Source organism: Hydra vulgaris, chromosome 02, assembly GCF_038396675.1.
Source record: "Hydra vulgaris chromosome 02, alternate assembly HydraT2T_AEP".
Lineage (NCBI taxonomy): Eukaryota > Metazoa > Cnidaria > Hydrozoa > Anthoathecata > Hydridae > Hydra > Hydra vulgaris.
Genome location: NC_088921.1, coordinates 60,850,652 through 60,862,500, shown reverse-complemented (window position 1 = coordinate 60,862,500; position 11,849 = coordinate 60,850,652). Strand labels below are relative to the sequence as shown.

Sequence of the window (11,849 nt, the reverse complement as noted above, 5' to 3'; positions counted from 1 at the left end):
GATTAATCCTGCCATTTTGCACAGAGCACATGTTGTTTTGTATTTCTAGTGTCTCCCTAATTTTTCTTTCAAATTTTTTATTTTCTACCTTTAATGTTCTTGTTTTTTTCCAAATAATATCTTCTTTGCAAAAGGTTTTATGAAATGCTAATGTAGATTGATAAGGTTTTCTTTTCTTTTTTTTGTGGATTTCGGAAATCTTGCTTTGATGTTAGGAAATCTTCAATGTATCATAAAAATGATTTTAGATTGAGTGCAGGATTTATTGTCAATGCCATTTTAATTGCATTATTTTCATGGAATTATAGAAAAGATTCCTTGATGGAAATCTTATTATCGTCAATGTATCGTAAAAATGATTTTAGATTAACTTTTAGGAACTATCCTTAATGCCATTTTAATTGCATTATTTTCGTGGAATTGTAGAAAAGATTCCGCAAGAACCACCATGAAAGAAAGTCTGATTGGACCTGAGTTCTCCATTACATGAATCTCATTGTTCTAATAAAAGTAATATTGATATAAGCAAAGTTTTATGAGTTTTTTTGTTCCAGGTATACTTAGTTTTGTTAAGTTTTTCATATGATAAACTGTTATTTAATTGTTATAAAAGTATATGAGTGGCTTATTTTAACAGAATTGACGGGTACAGATATGCAACATCAAAAGATATCTAAATCTTATCGTTGGCAATATTCCAACTTTCTGCTTTTTTTTATAAAGTCGAAAGAGTTTTTTAATTGTATAGGATTTTCGTTTAAGACTGGTTATATTGTCTTAACTAAGAATTATGATATTCCATAATTAGGTGTGCTAAAGTTAGAAGCAATTATTCTCATAGGGTACAATTTTTCAGGTTTATGAGCTTTGATTACTCTATACATACAAGGTGGGATAGGATCACTTCAATATATTTTTTCATATTCCTCTTTAGAAAAACATTATTTTTTATTTAGTTTTGAAAGATATATTCTAATTTTTGTCATGACTTTAATACTTTCATTAAAAATGAAAGTTTTAATGAAAGTATCAAAGTCATTTTGCAAAAATACTCAGATTCAGAAAAAAGTAAATTAAAAATACTTTAAATAAAGTCATAAAAAAAAGCAAAAAAAAAAAAAGAATTAGAAAATAGATTCTTAAATCTTAACAAATAATTTTAACAAAGAAACGATAAAGTAAAGAAGAAAAGTTTAATTGATTGAAAAGCAAATTTCGCAACCTAAACTCAATTCCAAAGATATTAAAAAGACAAAAAAGGTAATCAATTAAAAAGTAAATTTCTCTACCCTAGGGCTTTATTCCAATATTGCTCATTCAATTATAAACAGTTTATGGCCATTTTTTTTTATTGTTGTTTAAATCAAGAATAGTGTCAGTGCAATTCAAACAGCTTATAAGTGATAAAAAAACACTTCATTAATAAATTTACTTATTTTAAATTTGATCAATAAATGGATGCAAATAAGGACCATAGGAGTAAACTATCCACAGTCAAGAAGCGGGAGAGACATAATAATTATGAGTTGGAGTGTGATTTAAATGGGCTCAATGTAATCAGCTTATGTAAATGATTCGAAAAGCGGATAAATCAAACAAGTTGTTTTCTTGGCTTGGATCAAACCAGCACAGTATCAATAAAAAACAATTACCTGGCATTTAAGGTGTGCTCAACAGAAAGAGGCCACTCAAATTCATTGACAACAACATTAAGTTTGGTGTCAATTTCTGAGCATGTTATTCATAGTATTCCAATTGGGAGCGGTTTATGTAAAATGGCTGCAAAAGACCCTGAATCCTTACGGAAAAAGTTTTATATCGCATTACTTTGCAAAATGAGTGTGTCTCTTTACAGACTGTACTCATTTCATTGCTTTAGAGAGAAAAAATAGGATCTATAATTCTTATGGTAACGACCATGCAGCTGCAACATTTGCAGACTATATTGGCATCATATTTAAAAATAATAAATTAAATGTTTAAAAAATTGTAGATTTTACTGCGATCTCAGTGACGGAAGCACAGATTCAGTGGTGTGTGAGCAGGAATTAGTTTATATTTTTTATTTAAAAAATAAATGCTCAAATGTAGAATTTTTATCTCTTGAAACAGCAGAGAATTCTAATGCACTTGGATTAAAAAATGTATAATGGATGTATTTGCAAGAGTTGGCGTTTACCGATGTTTATGAACATCTATTAGGTGTAAATCTTGATGGAGCAAATGTTAATCTAGGAATTTACGCCAGTTTGGTGTATTACTAAAAGAAGGTTTGCCTTGGCTGGAAATTGTACCCTGCTTTAACCATCAACTTAAACTAGCTTTAAAAGTTAAACTTCCTTCAAAACTGTTGATGAATTATTATTACAACTTTATTTATTACAACTCATTTGTATCAAAAGTCACCAAATCTTGACATTTTGTCAATAAAAAACCCAACAGTTTAGTATACTACTATAATACTCTAATATGATACTATACTAATATTTTCAAGCTCACAAAACTTATTTAAAACATAAAGTTATTTGACAAAGTTGTTCATCAATTTTTCTTTGCCTTGGTCTATTTTTCTTTGTGATACTTTAAGTTGCCATGCTTAAAACAGTTTCAACTGAAATGATTGGTAATAAAAATATCACAACTTTTAATTGTTAAGTATTAATGATGAAACCTTCTAATCAACATTTCCTGTTTCTGTAATTAACTTTCTTTCTTTTTAAAGAAACATGAAGTTCTCAAACTTCACTTTCTCTGATCTTATTTTGTCAGTTCTAATCACTTTCTTCAAATTTAATACCTTAAAGACTTTTTTAAAATTAACTTTCAAAGTTAATATGGTTTGTTAAATCTTAGAAGAAACAATTTTATTTTTTTTATTTTTCAGATCAGGTCTAGTTTTATATATTTTGTAAATTTATTTATTTATTTTAATTTTTACGTGTTTAATGTAGTTTTTTCAATAAAGATTATAAACAATTTATAGATTTTATCAGTTGCCAATAAGATATCTGTAAACGTAATTAATGTTCATAAATGTATTACGTCAAAAGAACTTAACACGATATTGAATTGATAAGAAACAAAAAATTTTAAATACATTAGTGAAAAGAATTCTTTTAAACAAAAGCCCTTCTCTTTTTTTTTTAAAAGTTGTAATTTGCTTTCGCATATTATAATCTATGACAATCTATGATGGAAAGACATATTTATGTAATGAAATCAGACGATAAGAAAAAAACTTCTTTAATAAAAGGAAATATTTAACATTTATTTGAAACTAAATTTTACATTTTACTATTTTACATTCTTTCATAAGTAATTTAAAATTTTTAAAATCATTTAATTTAATGTCTTTTCAAATTAAATTTTTTTTAAATAAACAATTTGTTTCTTTAAAAAATTCTCAGTTGCGTTTAAATGCTCTTTTTTACAACTTAATATTTTCTGAATAAGCGTCACATAAATGATATTTAAAGATAATTTAAAAATTCAAAAAAAAAGGTTTTTGCCTAATCGAATGCTTTCAATGTTTACATTTTACAAAAAAGTTTTTTCTTAACTAACAGGTTTGGACAGGAATGGCGCGTGATCACACGCTGTATTTGACCATGCTTATATTTATTTTTTTTACTATTTGACCACAGCTGTTTTAATGTTTTAACAATTTAAATGCAATTTAAAAAATTATTTACTTTTAATTGTTGATCTTTTCTAAATTTTTTATTTTATACACTTTAAATAAAATAAAGAATTAATTATAACAATTGTTTCAAATAAACATATTTTGTGTAAATTAACCAAAATTGTTATATTTAACTTTAATTTGACTTACTTATCAGAGCATGAAATGATTAAAAATTACTATTTAAAAAAGACTACGTTATTTTTTTAAACATTTTTTTTTTGTGCAACTTTTTGGAAAAAGTAAATATTTATACACTTTAAAAATTTGTTTATTCATTAAACAATAATTAAAAGTAATTTGTAAAAGCGTTTTGCCTAACTTTAATAAAACGTTTCAAAGGATAAGTTTTAAAGTAATTTATTTCCAACACAATTAAAAATGTAACAAAAAGTAATTTTTGCTTTGAGTTTTTTGTGTCTTATTTTAGTGCTTATATTTCTTTTTCGTAAAGAATTATTTTCTTTTTTCTTTATTATTATTTTTTAATTTTCTTCCTAGTTTAAGTTTAGCTTATCGTTTCTTTTTTCAGCGCATTTCTAAAATCATTTCTAAAACATATAAAAAGTTGTGGTCAAGTTAAAAAAAAAAAAACCATTTAGGTCAGAAAAATGTTTTTTTTTGTGGCTTGGTCAGGAATAGCGCTTAATCACACGCCATTCCTGTCTAAGCCTAAACTAAATGTTTTTGACTTTTTAAATTATTTCTATTACTTTATCTCTAAATCCTTAAATAAAATTTGTAAAAAAAAATAAAAATAAAATAGAATTTTTGTTTAAATGATAAAAATTTTTGTGAAACAAACTTTGACACTTTCACTTTGACACTTTGTGACTTTCAAAATATAGTTTTATTATTACTTTAGATAGTTATTTTTCTTTTTATTGAGTTCTTGAATTTAAAAAAATAAAAGCAACCTAGAACTGCTAAAAAAAATCAATAGCCACCCTTTTGGGCAAATTTATCGCATCAAAGGAATATTTTTAGTTGACTTTCACAAAATTTGGTTGACTGTTACCGTCGAGTGACCACGAGTGTACATCTCTGTTACAAGTCTATAAAATGTGCATGTAACAAAATCTATACCTGTTGGAAGCTGATCTTCCAACAAGTATGGATATTATATATATATAGTGATATAATGTAGATTAGACACAAATACACACACATAACCAGATGATCTTTTTTTTTAGTTTTGCCAGCCAGGAGGATGGTTTTCATCTGTTAAAAATCTTCCTCCAACTTTTTATGTTGCAATCCTTACTGATATTGAGGGAAAGTCTAATTATCTAGCTTGTTTGACATTTTATGAAGGAATATCTGTTGATACGTCAAATGATCATCTTTCTGATAAAATATGTTACATTCCAAAATGTTTATGCTTGGTGTCAAGAAATAAGTATTTCAATACACTTAAGGTAAGAAAATTATAACTTATCACTTATTATTAGACAGTATATTAAATATACTGTCTGATACAAATTTTGTATGTACTTTTGTATAACTGTAGAAATAATTATTCTAGCAGTGGCGCGGAGATAAAACCTTTTAGTTATATTTCATGAGCCAAAAGAAAACATTTTATCTTTTGGTATAAAATAAATTTGTATCCATTGTTTTTGGATGTAAGCTTTAAAAAATATAAACAACCTTTTTTTTTTCTCTTTTTGGAAAATAGAGAAAAAAAGATAAAGGTAGCTAAAGCTAAGCTAGTGTTTCCATGTTGAATAATGTGTTTGTTTTACTATCTGTAAATTCTCCAAACTGTTAAAACAATCATAAAAAAAAATTCATATTTTTGTGAAACAAATATTGACACAAATATTGAATTTCTGTTATGACTATTTAATTATTTTTTTTTTTTTACAAAAGTGAGTCACATAAAATCTTGAACAGTAATAAGTCATGAAGACCACAATATTTAATGATTTTTAATTTTTATAGTATTAAGATCATTCCATATGAAATCATCCAGACCATGAAACCCTTAAATCTCAGAATTTGTTCATTTTTACCTCACTTGCAGTCCATATTAAAAAAATAATAACTGCAAAAATTTTAGTTAAAAATACACATGGGTTCCAGAGATATCATCAGTTAAAATAATGCTGACTTTAGTGATTATCTGAAGCGACTACAAAGCAACTTTGACATATAGTATCTTCATAATAGCTTGAGGAAGTTTCCTAAAATTTGGTACCCCAATAGATTTTTACTTGCGGAATCCAAAAAGAGCACCCTCAAGACTCGATTGTCTCAGGAAATGCCTTGTTTATCCAATTTTGTTCAAAATTATTGACTTGTAAATTCATGATTTTTGGAGGTAAAATGAAGGCCCAAAATCCCAAATAAAAAGTTTGATTGTATATCATTATTTTATCTTAGGTCTACTGAAAAAAATTAGATTCATCAATTGTCTTTCTAATACTTGATCAAAATTTGCATTTAAAAATTGTGTCTTTTTAGAAAAATTTAAATTTTGTAACAAACACAATTGAAATATCACAAAAAACATCAAATAGTGTTGTATATTGACCAGTTTATGATGTTTAAAGTCATAGGCCAAGGGAGGGCCAGGGGGTCTCTGACCAACTCTGCCTCTCTCCCCAATCCCCTGTTGTTTTTTAAAAAAAAATGCATTAAATGATATTGTAATAAATGATTATTAAAATTCAATTTAAAAACATAATTTTTTTTTTTAGTTTAAGTTTGAGAAACAATTTTTTTTCATTATTTAACTCTTATTTCAAAGTAAGCACCAAAGCTTATTTACAATTTTAAAAATCATAAATTTTAAAACCAAAAATATTGAAATGTTTTTTAATACATTTTAACAATCAATATCTTTATGGGATTATTTAGTAGATTAATACTAATATAGTCATTGACATAAAAAGATGGACTGTGGGATTTATTTAAATCCCCCTCCTCCTTCTCCAAGGATTTGAAAGAAAAAAAAAAAGAAAGACAAATTCTAAATGCAAAATAGGTAAATAAAATTACAACAAAATTATTTTAAATGCATTTAATTTTTTTTGTAACCAATTGCTTATATTCTCCTATTCTAAATCAGATGTTGTACGTACGACCTGATGTTGTGGGTGTAGAAATTAGGCATATAACTTCAGAGTTAAGCACTTAGCACTTGTCATTTCTCATTGGCCAAAAAAGTTTTTACCTGGTCCATGTGGATGCATGAATCTGACTTTTATATCAAGCTCACTTACATCTTCAGCAATCTCTACCCACCAAAATCCGTCATAAAAACATGCAATATAATCCATTTTTTTAATGTTTAATGAAATCTTTTTATTATGTTTGCTTTTTGAAATGATATCAAATATTTCAATACATGTATCAATACTTGTTTTTTTATAACTTATAATGTTTGAAGTAATTGGAATAAAATGATGATACGTCCTTGTGCCAGGAACTGTTCTTCCACCTAAATATCTTTTTTCTAATTGTGCTTATGTTTGGTCGATTTCATCTTTAGAAAATAATTTAAAACAAATTCCATTTATCTTGGTTTTACAAAAGAAGTACATTAAATTAACATCTAAAATCTGCCCAGTAGGTATTTGTTTTAGACTTTCTTGACATACTACTCTTTTAACAGTCCCACCAATACCATCACAGGGGGGTTTACCATGACTGGTAGCAAAAAATACCCATTCAGCATTTAAATCAAAGTCTTTACTGTGATGACAAAGATTGATAAAGTTTTTAAAATTTTTAAATTGTGCTGCACAAACATTGGAAAAGTATTTCACACTTGATACATCAGGTAGGTTTTCTTTGATATATCTAGTTATATCTTCCTGAGTCTTGTAGATAAATCCTGTGTCATGATCAACGTCTTCTCAAAGGTAGCAAAAAGATTTGTGTTTGAGAACTTTTTTTCTATAAAATAAAATACAATTGTAAAAAGTGAACATTGACTTTTACTCCAGTGATAACTTTGAACCTCATCCTGAACAACATATTAATAATTTTCAGCAAAATCTACTAAAATTAAGCATTCGTTTTGGTTAAGATTTTCTTAACAGTTTTTCAAGTATCTACTTTTTGTTTTTGCAATAAATGATAGTGGTAAGGTTTTCAATGCTGTCACAAAATAAATCAGTAAATTCATCTAGTGGCAAAGATTGTAATAGTAGTGTAGTACGATCGGTACTCTGCCTTTGCTTGAAAGCTACGCCTTCTTCGAGCTCATGTTCCATCAACTCCTGCACCAAAAAACTTTTTAATGTTTCAATACTAGGGCATTGGTTACATCGATGCAACATACATTCTGCATTTTAAGCAAACAAACAATCAATGCCATGAAATCTTTATAACTTTTATTCCACATAATAGCATCATTGAGAAATTTTGTATTTTGGTGATGTATGCATACACATACATTATAAGTACCTGATGCATTAGTTGTAATGCACCATTTAGGTTTAAGAGTACAAAACTTTGATAAACTGGCTATGATGTAAAGGTAGTCTTTTTTAAATGCAACATGTAATTCATTAAGATTGAGTAGCAATAATCTTTTTTGAACATGTTGGTTTTTCTTAAGACTTACAAAATTCTTGAAAATTCATCACTTTGATAAAAGTTAATCACTAAATTAACTGTTTCTGATGAAAGTGAATTTTCAATTTTTTTTTCAGGCAATGATAGAATTCCATGCTCATTTTTAACTTTTCTTGCAGTTCGAACAAAATACTCAGACACTTCAAAGTAGCTTGATATCTTTCTACGTGGCCATGATTTTGGTGCGAGTGTTAACATTTGCACCTTATGGCGATAAGAGTCAGTCTCTGAAATTTTTTTATTTATTTCATACATTATAATGTCTAGATCATGGTCATTGTTAATGTTGTTGTTTGAAATGGGGCTTTTTATTTCTGTTGTTAAAGAAGTTTCTTTAATGTTATATGCTAATGAGACCATTTTTGCAACTCTGTCAATAGTGTTCTCAAACTTTTGTTTTGCTGCAGGCAATTTACTGTGTTTTGAAAGACTTTTTAGTTTGACTGGTGAAATTCCAAGCATATTGCTATCTAACTTAATTTTTTTTCTCACTTTTTGATTCCCATTCCTCCTGTGAATTTAAATCTTTATCTGTTTCTACTGCTTTTTTTGTAACATTTACTGCAGAATTTCCAACTTGGGGTTACATAAACATTATTTTGTTGTAAAATTTTTGCTAAGTCCAGGAAAATCTTTATATTACCTAAGAAACAAATTTAGTTTTAAGTTTTTAAAATAACTGAAATATAAAATTTTTTATAAATAAAATGTTTTTCATTTAATTTCTATATCAGTTCTGTTGTAATTAATGTTAGATTACCTTTTATAGCAATTTTTTTACTTTCCTTGTGTTTTCCAAAAGGATTGCAACACTTTGTAATTTTTCTCTCAAAATATTTTTCATAGAATTGCTCATGATAACAACATAATTCTTATTAAACAATATTTTTCTTTTAAATTTGCTCACCATATTATTTCTTCTTGTTTTTCACAAGAAAGATCTTTGAATTGAACAAAACCTTGTTTTCTAGAAAATCCAGTTTTGTGGCAATGAATGTTAAGACTTTTTTAAATGTCACATTTCTCCATATTAAATTTGTTTATTATTTATAATATTACCTGCCAAAAAAATATAAAAACAATAAAATTCTCAATCATTCTTTAAGAAAATACAAACAAGTAAAGTACAACCTTTAAAAAAAAACAAAAAAAAACTTTTGCTTGTTTTTGATGTAATAAGAAGTAAGCATTCACCGATTTGAATTGAACTAATGAAAAAAAATTGTTTCTGAAACTTAAACTAAAAAAAAAATTATGTTTTTAAATTGAATTTTAATAATCATTTATTACAATATCATTTAATGCATTTTTTTTTAAAAAACAACAGGGGATTGGGGAGAGAGGCAGAGTTGGTCAGAGACCCCCTGGCCCTCCCTTGGCCTATGACTTTAAACGTCATAAACTAGTCAATATACAACACTATTTGATGTTTTTTGTGATATTTCAATTGTGTTTGTTACAAAATTTAAATTTTTCTAAAAAGACACAATTTTTAAATGCAAATTTTGATCAAGTATTAGAAAGACAATTGATGAATTTAATTTTTTTCAGTAGACCTAAGATAAAATAATGATATACAATCAAACTTTTTATTTGGGATTTTGGGCCTTCATTTTACCTCCAAAAATCATGAATTTACAAGTCAATAATTTTGAACAAAATTGGATAAACAAGGCATTTCCTGAGACAATCGAGTCTTGAGGGTGCTCTTTTTGGATTCCGCAAGTAAAAATCTATTGGGGTACCAAATTTTAGGAAACTTCCTCAAGCTATTATGAAGATACTATATGTCAAAGTTGCTTTGTAGTCGCTTCAGATAATCACTAAAGTCAGCATTATTTTAACTGATGATATCTCTGGAACCCATGTGTATTTTTAACTAAAATTTTTGCAGTTATTATTTTTTTAATATGGACTGCAAGTGAGGTAAAAATGAACAAATTCTAAGATTTTTGGATGATTTCATATGGAATTACCCATCAATTACATTTTTAAGCTATTAAATTTTCTGTTTAAGCATTTTAAATTTAAATGTTTAAATCAAAATAAAGTAAAATAAAATAAATTCTATTATAGGACAGTACAAATTTATTTTGTACTTCAAAGAAGTTGAAGTACAACATAAATTTAACAATGATAAATTAAAAAATTCAAAGCATTATTTTTAAAGCAACCAACTCAACTCCCACCACATCCCTGGAAGTACCGCGCTCAACTTAGTTTCTCTAGGCAGCGGCCTTGCTAGTTAAAAAGTTGAGAGAGGGTTGCACCACGAATAACAACTAAAAAAAAAGTTGAGAGAGGGTTGCACCACGAATAACAACTAAAAAAAAAGTTGAGAGAGGGTTGCACCACGAATAACAACTAAAAAAAAAATAAAAAATAAAACACACAAAAAAAATGAGTAGCCTCCTCGACTGTAGTGGCCCCCCTCGGGCCTAGGGGAGGTAAATAATCTAAAAAAAAAAAAAACTCCTATTAATGCTGTTAAGTGTGTGGCGGACATTTCTAATCAAAATGAACAACATGTCTTTAGAAATTCGGTAAATTATCCATGTCATTATAAAAGATAAACTGTTTGTTTAAAACATATATTTTCAAACATTTATTCTCTTTATAATAAAATGTTTATTAATCTATCAGTTTTAAGTAAGAAAATAGTCATAATGTAGACACTTTTTTGTTCATTTCTTGGTTGAAGACAAATGTTTAGTATGGAATTTAGTAAATTTTCAACTAAATTCCAAAACTTTTATGGTTTTTGAGTTTTGAAACAGTGTTCAAACAATACAACGTGTTGCTTTTTTCTAGCACTTTTCTAGTGAAATTAATAATATTCTTTACAATTTAAATTCTTATTAAATTTTAAATTTATTAAAGTTGGTTCAAAATAACTAAAAAAAGATATGCTTTATGGAAATAATAAAACTCTATTATAAAATTTATAATGACATTCAACTTTGAAATTTGATTACCATATTTTTCTAGACTAAATGAGTGAATACAAGTTTCATTCACCAATAATCGATAGATTTGATTTAAGTATCTTTAATTTTGATCTGGACTCTAGAGTTCTGGATTTTTAGAATATTTTAAAAGTATTATTTTCTGTCAAGTCCTGCAGTTCTGCAACTTAAAGTTTTGCTGTAAAGATTATTTTTATTTTTGTGAATTCAAATTATTGTTGTTTTTATTGTTATTATTATTATTATTTTGTTTAGTTGTTTTTTGTTTTATAACATGGCTGGTGTGTAGTTTTGATTCATAAATTCTATCAGTAAATGTAAGACAACTGTGAACTCTATTTTTATTCCATACTTTATATAGTGCTCTTATATTATCATGATTACATTTATACATCTGGTTAGAAAGAAGATCTTAACTTAAATATTCCTCATTCCAAGCTTTAGACTTATTTTACTATGATAACAATTTAATTTTGGTTGAAATTTTTAATGTGATTTTTATTTTAATTTCATTTTTATTGTATTTAAATAACAGGATTACAATAAAAAAGAATTTTTTCCAAAAATATTTTATAAGTATTAATCTATATTTTTATTAAAAAATTGTTATTTAT

At 26.5% G+C, this 11,849-nt stretch overlaps 1 protein-coding gene across 1 annotated transcript in view; it reads left to right on the top strand.

Moving 5' to 3' along the window:
* LOC100203539 (myotubularin-related protein 13) overlaps window positions 1–11,849 on the top strand; it is a 95,095-nt gene that overhangs the window by 20,347 nt on the left and 62,899 nt on the right. Inside the window, exon 3 of the mRNA XM_065791595.1 lies at window positions 4,876–5,100. Coding sequence (XP_065647667.1) covers window positions 4,876–5,100 — 225 coding nt within the window. The remainder of the gene's footprint in view (window positions 1–4,875; window positions 5,101–11,849) is intronic.